The following is a 22,201-nucleotide window of genomic DNA, read 5'->3' as shown; positions in this document are numbered from 1 at the left end:
CTCTATGTGGCTATTACCCTTTGCAGGAGGTAGCTCTGCCCAAGGATCCTGCTCACATCTGTTATGGCTAATTTTAAAATGACGCTCCCCAAATCTCACCTCCGCTGGGTCTGAGACATACACAGGGCCAAGGTCTTCTATAGAGACTAGTGTCTTGGGACTGCCGTTTTTGGGACGCCGACCTGTGAGACACCTGAAAAGGGTCTGGATTTTCAGAAAGTGCAGAGTACTCACCTCTGAAAATCAGGTTCCCTCAGAGTGCCTCAAGAGGGGCACCCAAAGGAATAGCCACTTTTGAAGAGCTCGCATTTAATCTGAAGAAATCAAATAATATCAACCTGAGTTTGAAGAGCATGTGGCTGGGCTTCCCAGCTGCTGGCGATAGCTGGCACGAACGGCGAGACTGCAAGCGTGCAAGAGTTAAACACACAGCAGCACAACTTCACACAAGAGGGGAAACGCAACACTGCAGTCAAGTGTCCTGAAGTATACATTTACTAACTTCTCTCTTCAGATGTTCGGAAAATAGTGTAAGGAAAAGTAGGCCAACACCAGGCCTCTGGGGGACGTACTGGGGTTGGATCCAGCATAAACACAGGAAGGAGTGAGGCCATTAACCCATTCAGCGCTGTGGGATGTACATCCACCTGCAGTCCACATGCATGTAACCCCTGACTGTCAAGGAATCACATCACTTCAGGGTGTGCATGTGCAGGGTCCCGGTATAAAAGTGTGTCACAGGGGCTAACGTGCAGCATGACCCAGTGGCTAGGGGCGAGGACTAGGACTGGGACTCAGGAAACTGCAGCTCAATTCCCAGTTCTGCCATTGACCTGGTAAGTGACCTTGGGTGAAGTCACTTCAAGGGTAGGAGGGGAAATGGGTACAGAGAGCTGGTCTATTTAAGCTCTTTGGGGGACTGTCACTGTGTGTTAAACATAGCAGAACCCCAAGGTGTTTCAGTAAAACAATGAAAGGAAAGTCTCTATTCACCCACCAGCTGTGCTTCAAGGGCCTAAATTTTTTTCAATGGCCTCCAGTTCTGCTGGCTCAAATGCTAGCACTCCACTATCTAAGGGCATGTCTGCACTTTGAGCTGTGGGTAAGACTCCAAGCTAGAGGAGACATACTGGTGCTAGCTCTGATCAAGCTGGCGTGCTAAAAACAGAGCATAGCCTCGGTAGCTCAAGGGATGAGCTGCCCCAAGTACACGCCTAGCATTTCCGATGGGCACGCACTCTGGGCAGCTAGCCCCTCCTGCCGCTGATGCTGCTATGGCTACGCTCTATTTTTAGCATGCTAACTCGATGAGAGCTAGTACGGGTATGTCTCCTTGAGCTGGGAATCACAGCCCCAGCTCCAAGTGCAGATGTGCTCTAACTGCATGTCTGACTGCCAGCATCTGCAGCTGCAACTAACTGCTGGTGGAAAAATGCAACTGCAAAATCAGAAGCTGGGCTAAAGCTGCTTTTAAAAAGTGGCCTTTCATTGCTCTTTACTAGTGCATTTGGGTTTTTCCAGGGGCGAGGATACAGTGAGGCCAGCAGGCACCTCTGCTAGCTGTCTCCTGGCCATAGTACAGCAGTGCCTTCCATATAAAGGGCACGGACAGCAGGGGTGCTAAAAGCTTTATGTCCTTGCTTCAGCAAGGTAGTGAGTCGAGCTGTGTGAAGTTTTGAAACAGCAAGTCATTGCAAATAAAAAAATATATAAAACGTTTGCATTTTCTCAAATTCTTTGTTTGTTTTTCTAAACGAACAATTCGCCAGAACGGACACGACTTCACAAAATGTTCCTGTGTCGCTGAGTTTACATTTTTCGCCAAAAAAAAGTTGTGTGTAAAAAAATGTCGCCCATCTGGTGGTGAACCAAGCAAGAAGCCCCCACCTAAATTAGACATTAGCAGAGGCACCTTGCTGAATCAGGGCCTGTATATTAACAATGCTGCCTTGGCCTAATGCTCTTTACAGAACTTCCCTCTTGGTCACTCCACAGGCAATTTCTCTCCCCGTAGGTGCAGCTCTTTCTCTATTCATAAGAGGAAGCAGGAGTGGGGCAGGAGGGAGGCAGAGAGAGTAAAGACGGGTGATACTTACTGCTGGGACTGCTTCTCAGCCAGTTCTTTCGTTTTCTCCTAGGATAATGGGGGGGGGGAACATAAGCGAATATGAGAAAACCATAATGCAGAGAGAGACAGGGATGCACACACACACACACACACATAAACACCCAGGGGGAACAGTACTATCTGCATCAGGAGCTTGGGATAGTTTTGTCAGGAACACCGAGTGGGCTGGCTATTCTGCACTTTATTGGAAGGCAGAGCAAAACTTTGGTTAAGCGATTTTTTTTTCTCTTGTGCCAAAAACTATATTTAAAATGCCTATTGGAGGCTTGTTCTGTATCTAACGCACCTTCTAGCAACTGCAGCTGTTCTGCACAGACAGTTAAACAAAAGGAAATGACGCACAGGTGCTATGGCGACAAGCACACTCCATTTGCTAATATAATTACAATATATTTTGCAAGTGCACAAAAAGGAATGGGGCGGGAAGGAACAAGGGAGACTGGAACTATGCAATTGCCTAGAATATAATTACGCAGCTATATCCTTATATGGTACAATATGCGGGTGCTTATTTCAGGGTCCGTTGCCCACTGGGATTCCTGTGTCTGTCTCACTGTGCCCCCCGGAATGACTGTTATTTCAGTTCTGATTTGCTGCAGAGCACTAAACTTTGATCTGCATGAATCCTTCCCCCCGAAGTTCCCAACATTGCCACCACAGAGGCAGCTGAACCAGTATTAGTCAGGCTCCTGCCATTCTAATCACCGTGTTTTCCTAAACCCGCTCAGGGCTGGGCTGCACGGCTTGAAACACTGGCGGCTGCCTGCAGCCGTATCTGGGGAGCAACGCTGAGAAACAACGGCTGGTGGAAAGGAGGCCAGAATGGCATCGCGCGCTGCAGGAGAACGAGGTGGTCTCTACCAGGGAGGAAACGTACAGACCCTGATTCCACTCAGTTACAGCAAGTGCATTTCCTCCACTCACACTCCCTGGCAGTTAGGCAGCAGCATGGAGGGTCGTGATGTACGTACGGTAGCTAGCATTCCTGTCCAGTGACCAGGCATACAGCTAACAATGACTCCGGCCTGCAGCGACCTCTAAAACCAGACCTCTCCCATACAGCAGCAGTGGTCTAATGCCCTTCCACTCAGCCTCCAGTTTGTGCTTCAAGGCCATTGGCTACGAAAGGAGCGGCAGTACTGGGGAAGGCTAGGGGCTACCCCTCATCCTGTTATTAGAGCTAACCCAAGAGGGGTTGAACATCAAACATTTAATAGGAGTTTGGCCTATCCTTGCACCTTCTGACCACAGCAATCAACACCAAGCAGCCCCTTCAGCCCAAGCCCCTGGGATCTCTGAAACCGCTGTGGCAGTGGAGTGGACAAGACCTCGGATTGATGGACAGGGTGGGCTCCTGATCAACAGACCCTCGCAAGATAGTTCAAGGCCTGCAAGCCTCTACGAATTACATGGGGATCTACAGCGTGGCTGCGGCCACCCTCTTTAATCCAGAAGTGCAGCCTGGGCAGACATCCAGACGGAGCCTCACAAGCGGGGACTTAGTATCTGTGGGCTGCCCAACTGGGTGACAGGGAAGGACGGTGGTGATTTGCTAAGCACAGCCCTTGGGCCCCCGGAGCCACCAGTGTGGCCCTTGGCTGGGCAAAGTTTGAGTGCCCCACCCTAGGCTTCGAGTTCACAGGAGGTGTTATTCGGAGACCCTACAGCACCTGCTGCATCCCCAGCACTACCCCGTCCCCTGACTCCCCGAGGGAAAGCTCACAGACTGACCCACACTGTCCTCTGAATCATCTTGGCGGACTTGAGCAGCAGCTGGCTGAAGTCGCCCGGCTCGAAGCTGGTGGCGGAGTGCTGGATGCAGAGGCACAACAGGAAAGCCGGTGTCAACTTGTGATCGTCACCCCCAGGCTCGATCAAGGTCACGATCCGTCTCACCAGCACGTCCTCGGCAGCTCGCTCAAACTCCAGCTGCAGCCTCTTCCTGGCTGATCTTTGGCCTGCGGCGGGGGAGGGCCCGTGCTTCTTGGAGGAGGGGCCCCTCTCCTTGAGCTGGCTGCCACACATCTTACAGGTCATGGGTGCCTCGGGGTCCGAGGCTCGATGCATAGATCTCAGCCTCATCAGTGTCTGTGCAGGCAGCGGCTGGGCCCTCGTGGGGTCCTTGTAGAGAAGCAGATAGTAAAGCCCCAGGGACAGGAGGTCTCCGTGGTGCAGCACGATCGTCCTTACCACTTCGGAGAAGTTGATGGACACACTGGCCCCCGGGATGAGCTCAAGGATCAGCTTCTCCTCCGAATGGTGTTGGGAGCGGCTCGACAGCCTGAGCCTCCTGATGGTGCAGTGAAGGGGCAGGATGTCCGGGGCGAAGAGGCTGATGCTGGGCTTGCTGGACTGAGTCCTCTGGCCCACCGTGTGCTGCTCGCGGTTCAGCAGGTAAACCAAGCTATCCTAGATGCAAGCATAAAAACAGGTAGCGAAGCAGGCACGAGCCATGAGCAGCTGCGCAAGTGACTTGATCTGACAGGCGGTAAAGCCATTAAAATAGCTTTCTCTCTCCGCTCACTCTGGTGTCTTGACTCAGCCGTGCCGGTGGCCTCCTGCAGTTCCCTGGGTGCCCACAACACACATCTTTGCACTGCAGGACTATTTTTTATTCCAAACACTGCAGTGCTTTCCCCAAATTATACCTGGAGTTGGCGTAGCAGTGACTCATGCAGCAGAAGAGGTGCGCTACCAGAGACAGGACGTGGAGCAATTAGCATGCAATGGCTCAATTTACACGGCAATTGCTATGTAACTCTTCTGTGACTGTCGCCTCAATACATGAACCGGCTAATACATTTGGTACCATTACACAAGTAACTGCGCAACCTGCTTCCATCCCACTTAACTACAGCTGGGGAGGAAGGTTATATAATTCCTCTGACATTGGCTAGCTACTCCAGCATAATGAGTGCCAATAATTGACATCAAAGATTAACAGCGCCTTTTGGGTAGATGGATGCAGAATGAGCGAACTATCTTTCCCAGGATGCATTGCAAAGGGAACAAACAGATGGAGACATGCTGCACTGCCCCACTATATCTGATGTCATCTGCTCGTTCGCGAACAGTAAGGGACATTCACTTCATTGCCTCTTACCACCTCTGCGTGACTACCAGAGCATGCAGTCATACACATCAACCCTGCAGATACAGCTGGTCAACCCTCAGGGTGGCTCTGGCCCTCAGCACGCTCTCACATTAACTCAAATGAGTTCATGTATCACTAATCACTGCTCTGCGTCACCCCATAACTGGAACTGGGACATTCTGGAACTCAGACATAAATGGAGTGTCACTCTCTCCAAGGTCAAGATCAGTGGGTTTCATCTGCTCTCTGTAGCCCTTTTTTCTTTCCCACCTTCCACTCTCAATTCCCTTCTCTGACTACAAAAGGGGCAGCAGCAAAAACGAAATCACATAGGACCTGCGTCTGCCCTCAGTTACACAACTGCATCTGTCACTGACTTCCATGTGTGAGGACAGAGCAGGACCCATTCTCTCTTGCACTGGCAGTGGGATCTAGTGGTTAAAACTGGGGATAAGGAACCAGAACACCAAGGCTCTGTTCCTGACTTTTCCACTGACTTGCTGGTCAACATGGGGCAGCTCACTTAACTGCTTAGTGCCTCAGTTTCCTGATCTGTAAAATGGGGATAACAACAGTTGTTCTAGAGGATGGCAGTGCACCCTACAGTAAGCAGAGGTAGCACAATAACAGCTGGCAAGGACTATAAGATCTGTGTTACCACAGAACAGAACACGAAATCTTAGCAAACTCTGGCATTCAACCCTTGACAAACCAGCTAGTAGGTCAGTAGCTGGAGACGAGTCCTACTCACTGCCAGTACTCAAAGTGCATGCTGGGTTTGGGGAGTGGTTGAAATTGCCCACATTACCCATCTACGTATCACCTTTGAGGGGTGTTAAATTGGCACAGACGGTGACAAAGCAGCTTCAGAGGTAACACCCTATGGAAACGAATGGAGGCAGCTTGGAGCTACCAGTCATTGCAGGCTGCCTGGCTGCAGACTCAGGCAGACAGCCCTGCGTGGGCCAACAGTAGGAAGGTTTTTGTCACACGCATGAAGGCTTTTTTTTTTTAAATCATGAAATCTTAAATTCTGCAAGGAAAGTTCCCTGATCGCCCCTGGCGAGTGCCTTTGCCAAGCCCCAATGGTATTTATTATGCTGCCCTACGGCACACTATACAATGCAGCAGCTTTGCACTGCATTCACCATAGTGCTTTATGGGACATTCCCAAAGGGCAAACCCTGTATATTCTGGGTAGACCTTAATGTCAGGCTGCCTGTGCCCACTCCACCCTTATTCCTGGGCTCTGATGCAAGCTGGACTTGGCTGACCTGAGCAGCTGACTCTCACGCCTGTCCATGTCTGCTCTAAATCGCAGGTTTCGCCAGGGCTCCAAAGAGTCGCAACTTTAAGAGGAGCCAAGGACAATGCTCCAAACAAGCAGGAGCCCTTGCAGCAAAGTCAAGAGACAAGACATCTGCTTAAATATTATTTGAGAAAACTCTACTCTTTCTCAAAACCCCTGGCAGGGGCAAGCCACAACTGCAGTCAGCCGGAGTGGCTCTCGGGGTTACTAGCAGAAGCTAGTTCTTTCCCTCAGCATCTCTGTGCCAGGATCCCCCTTCCCTTGAGGCAGGGGATGTAGCAGCCCTCTCTCCGAGCATGTCTCTGGACTCCAGGAGAGTAGCAAATGCCACGCAATACAGCATCTCAGTGTCTGAAAACCCACACCTCCCCACGGGACCTAGGGCACCTGCCGGGACTGTCAGGAGCTGATGGCATGGGCTGTAGAGGGACTGCACAGACCGTCAAGGCTGGGTGCTTACATGCTGGTAACTGTAGCCCTGCAGGAGTAGGAGGTGAGGGGACTGGTAGAGGGAGTACCGCACACTGCTGCCATTCCGCTCTGCCGTGGGGGCCTGCTGCCCATCTCTCGAGCTCTCCAGGCCGCGGATGGTCTCGGGCAGCGTGGAGTAATGTCTCTTGAGCTGCTCCTCCTCCAGAGAGCCCACATGACTGAGGCTGGTCTCACTCACGCTGCGTCGGAGGGTTGGTGGCGTGGAGTGTCGCTTGCATCCCGTCAGCAGGGTCATGGTGCCCTTCGCACGGTTCCTCTGCAGCTTCCGAGCCTGGGCATTAATGCCTAAGGACGAGAGCAGTGTTCAGTGCTGGGGCATGCAAAGAGCTGCCCTGTCTTTCTGCCCTCTGTCAGTCCCGCTTGGGGAATAACAAAAGTGAGTGTTGGCCCTGGGACCAACATTCAGCCAGCAACTAAGCCAGCCATGCCCCAGATACCAAAGTGTGGGCTCTCTGAACACGGCTTTCACTCCCTAGGCCTGGCTTCACCCTGCCAAATAAGGGCCATGGAGATCTCTCATTCTATTAATCCTTGGGCCACCATTTTATCTCCGGACACTCCTTCATCACTGCCCAAACACATGCCTTCTAGTCAGCTGCTACCATAGATGGAGCCATAAGAGAACCCTAGCGTAGCAAAGACATGTTCCCAGACATCACACAAACTGCCTTTACATCCTGCCTGTACTCCCCTGGTCAGACTCTGCCCAGAACCCGCTGTCACCTGCCCCAGGATCACAGGGCACTGAAAATCCTACAGTCCCCTAGAATCTGGGGCTGCAGCTGGACTATGTCATTTGCCATCTCCAAGCCAGCGGGCCAGCATATTTAAATCATCATAAATAGCTGCATCGCTTGCGAGACTGAACAGCAGAGGAGTTCTTAAGAAAGGACCCTGAGTCATATTCTGTCTGGAGATGAAAACTCCAGCATCTTCTCAGAGCTTTGACCTGCAGAGGATTAGCAAAATGTTGTTTAAAGCCCCTGGAAACTCACCACAACGTTCAGGAACCAGGAGGGGAAAGGGAAAGGGACGGTATCCCTCCAAAACAAACGAGCCCAACCCCCACCACTAATCCCCACTCTTTCCTGAGCAGCTGGACCCATAGAACTGGCAGCTTTTAAGGGCTAGACACTAGATCTTGGAAGCAAATACAAACAAGTTCGGAGCCAACTTCACCCTGCTAATCAATGAGAGTAACTTCCCAGCCCCACCCCACAGCCTTCCCATTCCCTCCACAAAATGGTCTCTTGAAATATCCTCCCCACCTTACTTGGGAGCAGCCAGGATCCATCTCAAATCTGCAGCATCTTTTTACCAGCTGGCCCGAGCCACACAAGGTGGAAAATACACTGATCGAAAACAAACGAAGGCCAGAATGCAGAGTGACAGCCCGGGGGCTTCATTCCTTACCATGCAGCCAGCAGGCAGGGTCCACTGAGGGTCCTGCTCCCTGCACCATTGGCTAAGTGCACCTGGCTGTGAGTGGGGTGTGAGCGCTGATTGCCAGGACCTGCAGACTGCAGTGAAAAGCCTGCCTGCCTGCCTGCTGCAGAGCAGAGCTGTAATTAAGTTCTCACAAGCATCAATTCAGGAGAGCTGTCAGGAAGACAAATGGGGACTAGAGCTAGTGTATAAATAGGCCCAAACGGCCAAACCCAAACCCATCCTGCTCAGCCCGACTGGATTCCCCACGGCAGAAACAAGCCAGCATGCCAGAGTCCCTCTCTATGCTGGAAACATCACTGATTGGGCACAAGTTCTGGAAAAGAAAAACAGGAGAAGCTGTGAATGCTGTCTGGAATCCTCAGACCTTTCATCTGGGGTTCCCAGGAGCAGAAAGGTCGGCTGCACGCTCGTTTGTTGATTAACGTAGGAGCAGAATGAAAGGGTCTACAAAATTCTGTTTCAGGATTAATGCAACAGCATAATTTAATTTAAAGCAACAGCAGAGTTGTTAAAACAAAGCAAGAATCCCCATCTTCTGGATTCCTCCTGCAGTTTTCTAGGGGCTGTTGGACCACGCACCAGACATCTGCAGAATACAGGCTCTCCCCAGCAGGAACTCAGTCAAACTCCAGCTCACTCGGAGAGGCACCAACCATATCCCTCTGTTCAGAACGGAGCAGCACTCTGAACTGGAGAGGCGAGCTCAGCAGTCGGCTGCTTAAAGGGACACTCTTGAGGTTAGACCCAAAATGCCACCTTCCTTATTTGGTGAGGAACCGACTCTGGGTTCTGAAGTACATTTTTTGTTTGTTTGTTTTGAGACTATCACTCCTTTGCTGGGAAAATGAAGTAGATGAGGACGGGGGGAGAAATCAGCCCTACTGTTTACATGCCTTAGGATTAGGACAGGGGATGGCCACACAGCTGAGAGAGTTCTGAAACATGGCCCGCTGCCATCTCAGAGCAAGACGGGGCAGCGCATGTTAGGACGTGGCCTCCACGGGCTGTGCTTCCGTACTGGAACAGGTGCAGAGAAGAGCTAACAGGAGGCTCCAAGGAGTGGAAAACCTACTTTATAAGAGGAGACTCAAGGAGCTTGGCTTGTTCAGCCTAACCAAAAGAAAGCTGAAGGGAAATAGGATTGCTCTCTATAAATACATCAGAGGGATAAATACCAGGGAGGAAGAGGAGTTAAGTTTAAATTAAGCATCAGTGTGGACACAAGAACAAATGGCTATAAACTGGCCATCAACAAGTTTAGGCTCGAAATTCGGTGAAGGTTTCTAACCATCAGAGGAGTGACGTTCTGGACCAGCCTTCCCAGGGGAGCAGTGGGGGGCAAAATACCTAACTAGCTTCAAGACTGATCTTGATTAGTTTATGGCGGGGGCGGTATGTGATGAGACTGCCTACAATGGCATGTGGCCCGTCAGTGACTGCTAGCAGCAAATATCTCCAATGGCAGGTGATGGGACACTAGACAAGGAGGGATCTGAATTACAACAGAGAATTCTTTCCCAGATGTCTGGCTAGTGGATCTTGCTCACATGCTCAGGGTATAATTCAGTGGTCCCCAAACTTTTCAGGGTTCCCCCCCTGCCTGTGCCCCCTCAGGAGCCGGGACCATGGCTTGGGGGGGAGGAGGGGAAACGTCGACGGGGTAAGGGGGCCAAGGCTGGAGTCATGGCTGGAGGCAAGTCTGGGGCCAGGACCAGGAACGGAGCCACGGCCAGGGGCTGAGGCGGGGGCTGGAATTGGGAGCCAGTACTGCAGCTGGGGGCAGAGCGGGGCTCCCTCCACACCCCCCATGAGGGCTGGCCCAGGCCTGCTATGCCCTGAATGTTTCTCTGTATCCCCCTGATTTGGGGACCACAGGTCTAACTGATCTCCATATTTGGGGTTAGGAAGGAATTTTCCCCTGGATCAGATTGGTAAAGATCCTGGAGGTTTTTCATCTTCCTCTACAGAATGGGGCACGGGTCACTTACAGGTTTAAACTAGTGTAAATGGTGGAGTCTCTAACCTGAAGTCTTTGAACCATGATTTGAGGATGTTAGTAACTCAGCCAGAGGTTACGGGTCTATTATAGGAATGGGTGGGTGAGGTTCTGTGGCCTGCAATGTGCAGGTGGTCAGACTAGATGATCATGACGGTCCCTTCTAACCTTAAAGTCTAAGAGTCTATACCAACTGCAATCTGCACTTGGGTTTCTGGCAACTGGCCGATGCAGCCGCTCAGCTGGGCAAACTGTGGATGCCTTTGCCTTAGGACTGCACAAAAAACAATATTTCATGCTTTTGTGGATCTACAGCAGACACTTCACTAACAAACTAGTCTCAGAGCTCTGCTGGCATCACCCAGGACTCAAAGACTGCTGCACAAAAAAGGAAGCATATAAGAAGGGGGAAGGGGGGGCAGTTCAAAAAGAGAAACAGCTGAGAAAGGAATGCTATTTTCCAGTTTCTAAGAGGGTAGAACAAGGAGCTATTGAGAACCTATGAAACATACAATCCTGTGTAGCAGTATTCGCGATTTTTATACTGTGTAGGTTGCAGGCACAAGACGACATTATCACACGTAAGAGCAATATTCTATCCAGCAGAGGTCAGGGGCGTCACCCGTCAATGTAATGCCTTATGATACAGAAAATACTCTGAATTCCTATGGTACCTTCCCTATGAGGATCCCAAAGCACTTTATAAACAGGACTCCCCTGAACAGTAAGTATTATCCCCATTTACAGAGGAGGAAGTACAGGCACAAAGAGATGACGTGTTTACCCAAGGAAGCTCGTGACAGAGCCTGGACTAGAACCCATCTTCCCTAGTGCCAGGACATCCTCACCTAGAAAGTCCAGCTCCCTAGACAAATGGAGAGAATCAACAAACAAAACATACAAAATACTTGATTGCAGCTCCCTGAGGCATGAACCAGCGTGGGAGTCCTCTCCTGGCATGGGTACAGAAATGTGGTGGAGAGATATTGTCTTGCCATCTGGAGTCCCAACTCTTAGCCCACTGTGAGGCAACAATAAAGATTTTCTAGCCCACGAGCAGAATGGGAGACATTACACCTCCAACAATAAATTAAGCCCCAGATTCCTTTCCTGCATTAGTCCCTTCAGGGCATCCTGTGCCGCACATGAGATAACCAGTTCTGCACTCCCCATCTTAGGCCTTATCCCTGCTATTGGCCAGGATTGGATTGGCAGCAGTACTCTCATTTGTGTCGGATTTGTGTTTCCCCTGCGCGCCCTATCCTGAGCAGCACTTTTCACCTTGTTCTTTACATGCAACGCTCAGCACCCGGGCAGTGCAGGAGCCAGCCCTCAGTCTGGCTTTATCTTCTCCCCAGGGATACAAGCTGGAGGGCTTGGCAGTGGAGAAAATGAACTGCCCCTTTTCTGTCTACCAAGGGCTGCTCTTTTGGGGTCAGGCTGTAGAAAGGGGGCCTGGGGGAGATTACCATCTGTCTGCCTGAATGATTACACACACACACACACAACCAGAGACATGAATGTTCAGAGTTTTCTTATCTAGAGGAAAGGAAGCTTCTGTGTTTACTTTGTGTTACAAAATCAACTAGGAAAAAGCTGCTTTTTACTCTAGATAGAGCCTCTGTCATAGGCTCTGTTCTAAACTCCCGAGCCACAGAGGGAAAGATAAACACAGCTCTTTTCCTGAACGTAACAAATGTAACAAAGTCCTTCTATAACTGGGTTATTTTTCTAACCCTCTGGTACTGTTCCCCCACTCCCTTGGTATGACAGGCATCTCAAGGGCATCAGGCTCAGAGGAGCTCCTGGCAGTTTGCTTTTATATACCACACAAAAACACAGATTCTCAGGAGCTAGGGGGTTTGTAAGGGACCCGGACATCCAATGTGTGCATCAGGGCTTTTGGACAGTGCAAAGAATCATGACCTGGACTAACGATCTCATTGAACCTTCTGCAGCACTTTTCATCTCCAGAGCACTGAACAGACACTCAATACGGTCAACACTTGCAATGCTATTGTGACAGCTAAGGGTTTATTTAAAGCCCCAGCTCCTAGGAAATCAAGTGATTTCCTAAGAATCTTCACTTTCCTTAAAAAGTGAGTTTCTAGCCCTCCTGGTTGCAGAGAGAAGCTTGAAAACATAACCCGAGTGTGCCTTAGTGGCTCCGAAACCAGAAGCAAAGAAAACAAACCCAACATTTATTACAATTTTGTTTTAAATCTCATGGGCTTTTTGGAGCCCAACTCAGGAGTTTTGAAAGTCTGGAGCTGGCAATATTGCACTGGTTTATTCTCTCTCAAAACACTCTGGTACAGTACACAAGCATCATCCCCTTTTATAGGCTGGGAAACTGGCACACACAGGTCCCGATTTTCAAGTGTGCTGAGTCCTTGCGGCTCCCACTGACTTCAACTGGAGTTGAGGGTGGTTGGCCCCTCCTGAGGCTATGTCTGTGCTACAGTGGTGCAACTATGCCGCTGTAGCGTAGATGCTCTCTACATTGATGGCAGGGGTTTTTCCATCGCTGTAGTTAAGCCATCTCTCCAAGAAATGGTAACTACATTGACAGAATTCTTTCATCGATATAGCCACATCTACCCTGGGAATTACATTGACCTAACTATGGTTCCTCCTGGGGGTATTCTGCGCCACGTGGGAGCGACGCTGGATCCCCAGCGGTGTTAAGCGACCACATAGCAGCAGCTTCCCCGAATGCTTTTGAACGATCTGTACCAGGCCAGGAGACAGAGACTATTTCACTTGGCGGCGGCCCTTACTCTGTGCCTTTGTCACCTCAAGACTAGATTTCTGCAATACGCTCTCTGTGGGTCTATACTTCATATCAATCCAGAAGCTGAAGCTGGTGCAGAATGTGGCATCCGCTTATTATGTTGCGCTTGCCAATGGTAGCGCATGACACCTGTGCTCCATGATAGGTACCGGCTGCCTATAGCTTTCCAAACTGAATTTTAAAGTTAATCTTGACCTACAAAGCCCTAACTGGCCTGGAGCCTTGCTGCCTGGGAGACCACCTCACTCTTCTGGCCAAACAGCTGCAGTCAGCAGAGACACTCAGCTGGATTCGCCTTGATGTGAGAGAGACAAGGGGCTGGCAGTAGTGCCTTCAGCTTTGAATCAAGCTTTGCCCAAGTGTATTGGCCTTCCAGGCACCCTGTGTGGCAGTGAGTGGGCTGCTGCAGAGAGTAGGGTTGATGGAGGGTAGATCGGTGGGGAGTTACCTGCTCCGTTTTGTAAGGGGTTCAGCTTTGTTGGCCATCAGGGGATTGAGCTGACATTTAATTCTATTATTTTTAAGGGCTTCTGCACAAGCAGTTATTCAGGGGCAGCTATTCTGAAATCACTTCACACTTGGACATGCTTATTCTGGAATAACGGTGTTGTTTCCAAATTAGCTTAGTAGGCAGGTTGTACGGGGGCGGGGGGGCAAGCAGGGGCTTCCCCCCCCCCCCCAATAATCGGCAAGGGCACAGAACTCCTGCGGCCCCAGGGCTGTGGCAAGGAGAGTGAGCTCCTCCGGCCCCGGGGCTGCGGTTGGGTCACAGAGCTCCTCTGGCCTCGGGGCTACAGAATGTGCCCCTCCAAAAGCAGGTGATTTTTTTAAATTCCTGCGCACACCGCTGAGCGTAGTCAACTTTGTTGTCACATAGGTCAACCGTTGTGGAAGCAGAGTCTGTCAGCCAGCCGAGACAGCAAGGGGCACTCAGTGATGTTTTCGGCGGGTGCAGCAATGATGGGTTAATGTGGGGTTTAAAAAAACATAGTAGAAATTTAGAATCCCGAGGGAATTCTTCCTCAGTAATAGCATGTTATGGTAAATCAAAGCTTGAGCCTAAAAATGACTTGACAACATCCCTTTAAATATAATAGGCTTATCCCTAAATCTCCCAAGGTGTGTGCAAGTAAGTAAGGTCAGTGGTAGGCAAACCCTCAGGAAAGGTTTGAAAATGGAGCTGGTTGGCAAGAAGGCAAATACGTGTAAACAGACAAGCATGGCAATGTGAATCAATTTCCCACCGGTTGTTTGCAGTTCTCACTATGCCCCGTTCCTGCGTGCATCTAGGTTGGTGTTCCCTAAATCCTTCTCAGTTAGTCAGCTCCCAGGCGCTAAGTCAGCTGCCTTTAGGGCTGGTCTCTAGCAAAGAAGGAGTGATAGAAGACAGGAGACTTGAGGGCTAAAGTCAAAATAAGACATTATCCCAGTTGTAAAACAGAGCTTTACAACCTGGGCACTAATTAGTGGCTTGAAGGGTGAACAACTCCCCCCCACCACAGTGGGAAGCAGCTAATAAACTAATTAGGATAATGGATAACCGAACAGATAAAACTCTTAAGCTATCTGCTAGGTCACAGACCAGAGCCTATTCTACACACTAACAGCTCAGCAGGGGGGAGTTTCCAGCTGCCCTTGGAAGGAGTGTGTGGTGGGCACACTTGTGTCTGTATACATAGTGACATGGCAGTGTGTGACCAAAGGCAGCAGATGTGTTGTCCACACAAACCCATCCTCCCATCCTTTAAAGACCAGCCCAACTATTTATTGATCATCACCTATACACCTTGAAGGCATCTCAGCATGGGTCTGCTTTGCTGCATGTCCCTGAACTACAGATGATTCCTTACAACTTCATTCTGGGACCCAAGCTTTCTCTTCCGCTCCGTAAGCCTGTTCTCTCCGGGAGAGAAGACAGCGTGATGTGGTTTTCATCCTTGGGCAAAGGACGGCTAACACAAGCAGATACTCCAAATCTGTCAGAGATGAATCAGCAGGGGGTATTCATGCAGCACGCTAACATCACAACACATTCTTTTTTTACATGCTAAATGCCTCCAGCCAGAGGTCAAAGCCTGCTTCCAGCACCACAGCTCTCCCACCATGGTGTCCTGCAAATCTTCCCATTAAAATAATGAATATGGGACATCCTAGTGTCTTAGCCGTTTTCAGAATGGAGGCTAATAGTGGTGTCCCCAGGGGTCTGTACTGGGACCAGTGCTGTTCAATATATTCATAAATGATCTGGAAAAAGGGGTAAACAGTGAGGTGGCAAAATGTGCAGATGATACAAAACTACTCAAGATCATTAAGTCCAAAAGAGACGGTAAAAAGTTACAAAGGGATCTCACAAAACTGGGTGACTGGGCAACAAAATGGCAGCTGAAATTCAATGCTGATAAATGCAAAGTAATACACAAGGGATTTCTGGTTCCAGCCTCTTATGGGCATGTGGAGAAAAGTGTGCTCAGTTAGGGACAGTGCCCAGACAGCAAGTAGCAAGGAGGACAGTGGACATGACTTTTGGGAAGGAGGCAGTCACAAGCAGGTGGAATGGGAGGAGCATCTTGGCCCATCAAGGATGTAGAAGCAGTTAAAAAAAAAAGTCACAACTACAAATGTTGTCCCAGGTTCCTGCCTCCCTCGTGTATGTTTAGAGCAAAATAAGTGAGTCACCAAGGAAAACACAAGCTTATCGAATCCTTTCTCGTGCAAACGTGAAATGTCATGCACAGGACTGGTAGAGGAGCCGAACGAGCATGGGCAGTGAAGGGATAGGAGTGGGGCTGCTACTGCTGCCTGGCTCTTGCTAGATCTCCAGATGCAGTTTAGCGCATCTGGAGCATGATGCGGTATTAGGAACTGAGAAGGATAGCTCAGGAAGCTAGACAGCCTGTGTTACTAGCAAGCAGGAAAGCTGCACTCGGATCCCATGCTGGAGTTCCTTGTTTTCTGAATGGGAGAGGACTGCATGCGTTACAGACGAAGCTTGCTCACTTCCCAGTAGGCCTCATGTTATGGGACAAATTCTCTGCTGGCATAAATTGGTGTGGTGCGGTGCCCCGGACTTCACTGGACCTGTGCCAACTTACACCAACAAAGAATTTGGCCCTATATCAGCAGCAAGGTTAAATGAGTTCATCCACCACTCCTGGCCAATGCTTGGCGACTTGAAAGGAGGAGGACAAGTGGAACCAAAACTCCCATCCTACCCAGATTTCCTAACCCAGCCCCGTCCTCCAGATCCTTCTCAGGAGTGTCCCAGATTGCAGGTGTCTGAGATGGAGCCATATGGCAGTTGTGGGTTAGGGACACTTGGAGGGAGAGTAGAGAGACAAAAAAACAACTGTGAACACAAATCAAGAGGTCTGCTTTGGCCAGTTAAACAGGGCCTGCCTGCAGGATAATCAGCAAAGTGTGCCATTTTACAGCAGATCTCATGGAGTCAAGACACTCCTCACTACATTTCAGCTATTTAGTTGGCTCCACTGCATTTTCAGCTTGTGAAAGGATGACCATTATAAATCACGAGTGGGAGGAAATCAATGAGATGGACCTCAGCGGAAGTCCCCTGTCAGACACAGCCGCCAACTGCTGTATCATTAGTCCATTCGTCTGACGCCATGGGAGACCTCTAGCGACTCAGAGAATTAGGGCCAGTCCAGGTGGTAGGTCAAGAAAAAAAAACACCTCTTTGTTCTAGCATTCTATTTCCCCTCTAGCATCTTGGCTTTAAATTCTAGCCCCTACTACCAAGACATCTCGTCACAGCACAATTCCTGATGCCGAGGAGGAGGAAGAGTTTCCTCCAAGACTTCAATGCTGTTTTGCAAAGGCTGGCAAGGGGACATGAGCAAATAAAACAGCAGCTGAATGCTACTCCTGGATCTTCCAGCCTTGAGCCCAGGTCTCCAAAGCCGCAGGAAGATGAGCCCGTCGCCTTCCGCCTTGTGAATGGCTTGCCATTAGTTCCCATGCTCTCTCTCACTCTCTCTTGCATCTTTCACATAAGCCAAGCAACATTACAAACAACCTCCCCGTAACTCCCTGCCACCCCCACAGACTGTACATTAATAGTGTCTGCCTTTAGCTCCACGCTGGGAACACTGGGCACACCCCTCTCTCTGCATGGCATTACTTCCAAACACCGCCTCCTGAGGAGACGTGGAACAAGCTCCAGCACTCCCTAGCCCCCTCACGCAGAGCAGCCGCAACCAGGGACTCTGGGAAAAGAAGAAACTCGTAGCCATGGAAGAGGCATGGCAATGGGGAAAACACAGCAGCAAACAGCTTGGCCTTGAGCTTGGGACACAGACCTGGGAGATTTCATTCACAAAGCAAAGCAGAGCAACTTTTGCCTGGGCTCCCTTACGGGGCCTGGAAGGAAGAACTCAGGCATTTTGACCAATGATCCCTTTGGCAATAAAGCAAAAGCAGATTCTAACAGACGACCTATCGGGCTGGGCATTATAATTATCACGTTAGCCCTCAAAATGGTGCCTTCTATAGCGCCTTGAGACACCTCAGGTACCAGAAGCCATGTGGTAAAAAAATACGTCCCTGTCTGTTTTAACTGCTCCTACTCTCCTGTCTCTGCCCTTGATGAAAGCCAGGCTGTCTGACATGCCACTCCAACACCGACCACAGGACATATTCGGATAAGTATTGTTTTTAATTTAGCAGTGGGCTCTTCATGTGACATTGTTCCTAAATACCAGCCTCCTGGGAAAGATTTAACTAGTCCCAGCCCTGCCTCTGCTCTGAAGGAAGCTCAGAGGAGAATTAACCCTGAATTCAGGAAAGAGAAGAACCTGGAGGCTGGAGCAATGAAAATGAAACAAACCAAGCTGCCTTCAGACTCGTGACAATGACCTGAGGGATTTAACCTGGATTTGGAATTGCAGGGTTGCAATTTTAACAAACCATTGGTGGTGAAGAACTGATGGTGACTTAAAAAAATAATTAAGCTAAGGTGCAATCTAGACACAGTTTCACTCACGTTTTCCTCAGCAAAGCTGTGAGCTCCTTCAGGCAATGCAGATAGTTCATGAACCATGGCACTGTTTTGTTTCTGGAGTTGTAAAGCATGCAAGCACACTGTCTGCCTAGCCGTGGCATCCCTTACTGATTTCCAGTTGGCAAGAAGTTCTCTGAGTTGATAATATTTGCAAGGCTGGAAATAAACCCATTATTCTTTCAATGTACAGATATCACTTCAGTTGGCTTGAAGTTCCCAAGCAGGAACAGAGGAAGGAAGATCTCAGTTTTACCATCAAACAATTTTCATAGTTGACCAGCCCACCTTGGAAAGAAAACCATATCAATTCTGTTCAGTTCAACTAGACTGCCAATTGCATTGACTGCATCTATGTGAGACTTATTAGGCTTTTTTTTTTTTTAAAATAGATGATTACTTATGGTTACAGGTGGAGCTGGCAGCGCCATCTACCGTTTCAGATGTCTGCACACTTGCCATCATAAGCCCCCATTTTCCATTGTTTATAACTTTGCCAAGCTCTAATCAGTTGAGCTGAAATGGTCTATGCTGGGTGTCTACCTCAGACTGAACTTTTTTGGAAAGCTTCAGCAAAAATGGTTCAGCCATTTCTGAGAATGAGATTAAGGAAAAATTGTTTTGCCTGTGTTAAAATCATTCATCCAGCTGTTTCACTGAAAAGCTCTAACACCTTCCTGCTTTGCAGCATGGGCTTGACATTTGGCAAGGGCACTGCCTTGGTGTCACGGATTTGCCCTTTGCTATTCCTGTGATAATCCACCCAAATTTGGTCAAGTTATAAGCCTTTGAAAAAACCACTGTTTCCATGTGCTCAGTAGAGACTTGTCAGAGTTTGGCGACTACATTCTCTGAAGATGCTGCCTGCAGTAAGCACGCTCAAACCCAGGGCTTCAGGGATTGAGCAGGTCTTTCCCTGCAATTGCTGCCTAGCCTCATCTGTGGTGCCAGGCACCAAAACTGAAAGCAGGGAAACCGTCTCTTCTATGTGCTAGATCAGGGGTCTCAAAAACACGGCCCACGGGGTTATTTTCTGCGGCCCGCCAGCTCCCCGCAGCCCCTCCGCCAGTGTTTACCTAGAGCGGCTCCAGCCTGGCGCACACCGGGGACAGGGCAGGCTCCCTGTCTCTCCGGGAACCGTCCAGAACCTGGGGGAGGGGGGCCACAGGGGTCTATGTGTTCCCTGGCCACTCTTCCAGGTACCACCCCCGAAGCTCCCGTTGGCCGCGGTGCCCGTTCCCAGCCAATGGGAGCTGTGGGGAGCAGTGCTTGGAAGCAAGGGCAACACACAGACCCCTGTGCCCCCTCTCCCCCAGGTTCCGGCTGCTTCCTGGAGTGGTGCGGGGGCAGAGCAGGCAGGCAGGGAGCCTGCCCTGCCCTCGGTGCGTGCTGGGCCGGAGCCCGCCCCCGATCCCCTCCTGCAGCCTAACCCCCTGTCCTGAGCCCCTTGCTGCACCCCGCACCCCTCCTGCACCCCAACCCCCTGCCCTGAGCCCCCTGCCACACCCTGAACCCCTCCTGCGGCCCAACCCCCTGCCACACCCTGACCCCCTGCTGCACCCCTCACCCCTCCTGCACCCCACACCCCAACTCCCTGCCCTGAGCTCCCTGCACACCTCCTGCAGCTCAACTCCCTGCCCTGTGCCCCCGCCACACCCCACATCCCTCCTGCACCCCCTGAGGGCAGGAAGGGGGCGGAGTTGGGGTGGAGATTTTGGGGAAGGGGTTGGAATGGGGGCAGGGAAGGGTGGGAAGAGGCGGGCAGGGGCAGGGCCTCATGGAAGGGGTGGAGGGGGGCGGGGCCAGGGCGGCAGGGTGGGTGTCAGTGATGCGGCCCTTGGGTCAATGTACTAGTCCTCATGTGGCCCTCGTGGTCATTTGAGTTTGAGACCCCTGCTCTAAATGTTCCTCCTGCTGGCTCTGAGGCAGCATAGAGGAGGAAGATGCCTGCCCTAAATGGAGAGAGGACAAAAGCCGGGTGGGGTGGAAAGAGTAGATTGGGACAAGAAGCCTGGGGGGTGGGGGCAGATGAGGAGCCTAGGGGAGATGGGGAAGGGAGAGAACGAAATCTGCTGAGGAGTCCGCCCATGTGAACCCAGTTGCAAGACATGCCTCACATCGTTGTTACACAAGACACCCCAAACCTCCCATCCATATGGTTTGACTTTGCAGACAGGCACATGGTAAATGAGCTGCATCCCAAGGACACACTGGCAGCCATGTATCCTCGCTTGTGTGTGCTTGGTTTCCCAGCTCAGTTATCCTGTTTACTTTTAAAAGGGGAGATAAAATGGATTAAGACTTGCTTAAAGACTGCCAAAGAAACATTATCCCAATGTTCCGGAAAGACTGGCCTCTACCTATTCAGAGAGAATGGACTCCTGCAATGGCGGATACTGCTGGTAGGAAAGGGCTGAATTTATAGCACCACCCAACACTTATGGGTTTCCTGAAACATGGGAGCCTTCCCAGGACTATACAGAAGCCGAGCAATGAGTCCTGAAACACTTGCACATCACGGTGAAGCTAACAGCTGCCTGCTTCCCTCTGAATTTCCTTTACTCGTTCAGTTTGGGCCCGATCCAACTTCAATTAAAACCAATGGAAAGCGTCCCAATTCCCTTAAGCAGTGGATGCAGCAGGCTGTTAATTCCTTCTCCCTTAGCGGTTAGAGCAGCCGTTCTCAACCTGCAGCCCACAAGCTGCTTATGGCCCCATCAGCACATAGCTGCAGCCTATGTGATATCCTCAGGGCCATACAGGTAGTATATATATTGTGTGGATGCGGCCCACGTAACACATAGAAAGCTGCATATGCAGCCCACAATGGTAAATAGGCTGAGAACCACTGGGTTATAGATTTTGCTATCATCCGTAGTATCCCACGGCTACGATTAAAGGGTGGAAATATAGCTAGGTACTTGTAGCATCTCCACGGTACCTGAGCAGCAATGCTTGGTGGTGAGGATATCATCTCTCGCCTCCTGTGAAGAGGGATGGACTTTGCCACCTGCCTAACAGAATTCTTCACAATAGTCTGATATAACTGCCACTCTCTTCTGATAGCCACCTCTTCATTTTTTAAAAACAAAAATGGGCTTGGATAGAAACCTCACAGAACACCAAGCCTGGAAGTCCATCCAACCGTGCTTCTGTACCCAGACCAAACTATTGTGGATTCCTATAGGTACAATGAAGAGCTACCAGCACATACTATGCCCAGTTCTGCTTCCAATTACATCTCTGCCACCTCACTCAGTTCAGTCAGCTTGCATACGTGTACACTGAACCCCAGGCTAATAGGACTGTGTTTGGACTCACCATTAACCCTCTCCTTAGCACCTCTCCCCATAACATAATATCCTGCTGGGGTAACTGTGACACTAACAGGAAGCTATATCATATCTCCTCTGCAAAAGAACTGTGAGAACTGCAGACAGAGAAGATACCAACCAAGCATTAGAGTCCATCCTGTATCTCCAAGTCAGAGCAATCTCTGATGACCTGAGGTCAGGTGCTCGGACACTCCAGTGATCCAATGTATTACAGGACGAGTTTGATTTTAATCCCCCAGCAGCGGGTGTTAATTCAGTAAGGGAAAGCAGAGCTTCATTACATTGCACTTGGGTCTTTTACAGACCCACTGATTCACAATTAATCTACACTTTCCACCCATAGGCAATAATGCAGAGTATGTTTTGGCCCACATTGGTTTTCTCTCATTATCTCTTTATTTCATTTGATTGCTCCTAAAATTTGCTAAGGATCTCCCGCCATTGGATAAGTCCTGCTGGAACTGTAATGAAATCAGCTAAGTGCTCAACTTGCAGGTTCAGGCTTTTCCCTTGATAAACATAAAGCCTATTTGGGAATGGAGGAGAGGGGAGGCAGGGAACTCAGCCAATAGCAAAACAGTCTGCAGGCT

At 50.1% G+C, this 22,201-nt stretch overlaps 1 protein-coding gene across 2 annotated transcripts in view; it reads right to left on the bottom strand.

Annotated features, from left to right (window-relative positions):
- RADIL (Rap associating with DIL domain) overlaps nucleotides 1–22,201 on the bottom strand; it is a 75,365-nt gene that overhangs the window by 37,210 nt on the left and 15,954 nt on the right. The window contains exons 1-4 of one of the 2 annotated variants that reach the window (XM_073361934.1): nucleotides 9,052–9,072; nucleotides 6,992–7,308; nucleotides 3,860–4,537; nucleotides 2,097–2,134 (exon numbers count right to left, since the gene is read on the bottom strand). In XM_073361934.1, coding sequence (XP_073218035.1) covers nucleotides 2,097–2,134; nucleotides 3,860–4,537; nucleotides 6,992–7,308; nucleotides 9,052–9,058 — 1,040 coding nt within the window. In that variant the 5' untranslated portion in view covers nucleotides 9,059–9,072. Of the gene's footprint in view, nucleotides 1–2,096; nucleotides 2,135–3,859; nucleotides 4,538–6,991; nucleotides 7,309–9,051; nucleotides 9,073–22,201 lie in introns of those variants that run through there. The other variant, XM_073361933.1, reaches the window with a different exon arrangement.

This window comes from Lepidochelys kempii, chromosome 10, assembly GCF_965140285.1.
Source record: "Lepidochelys kempii isolate rLepKem1 chromosome 10, rLepKem1.hap1, whole genome shotgun sequence".
Taxonomy (NCBI): domain Eukaryota; kingdom Metazoa; phylum Chordata; order Testudines; family Cheloniidae; genus Lepidochelys; species Lepidochelys kempii.
The sequence above is the reverse complement of the archived record's forward strand: the minus strand, read 5'-3'. Positions and strand labels throughout refer to the sequence as shown.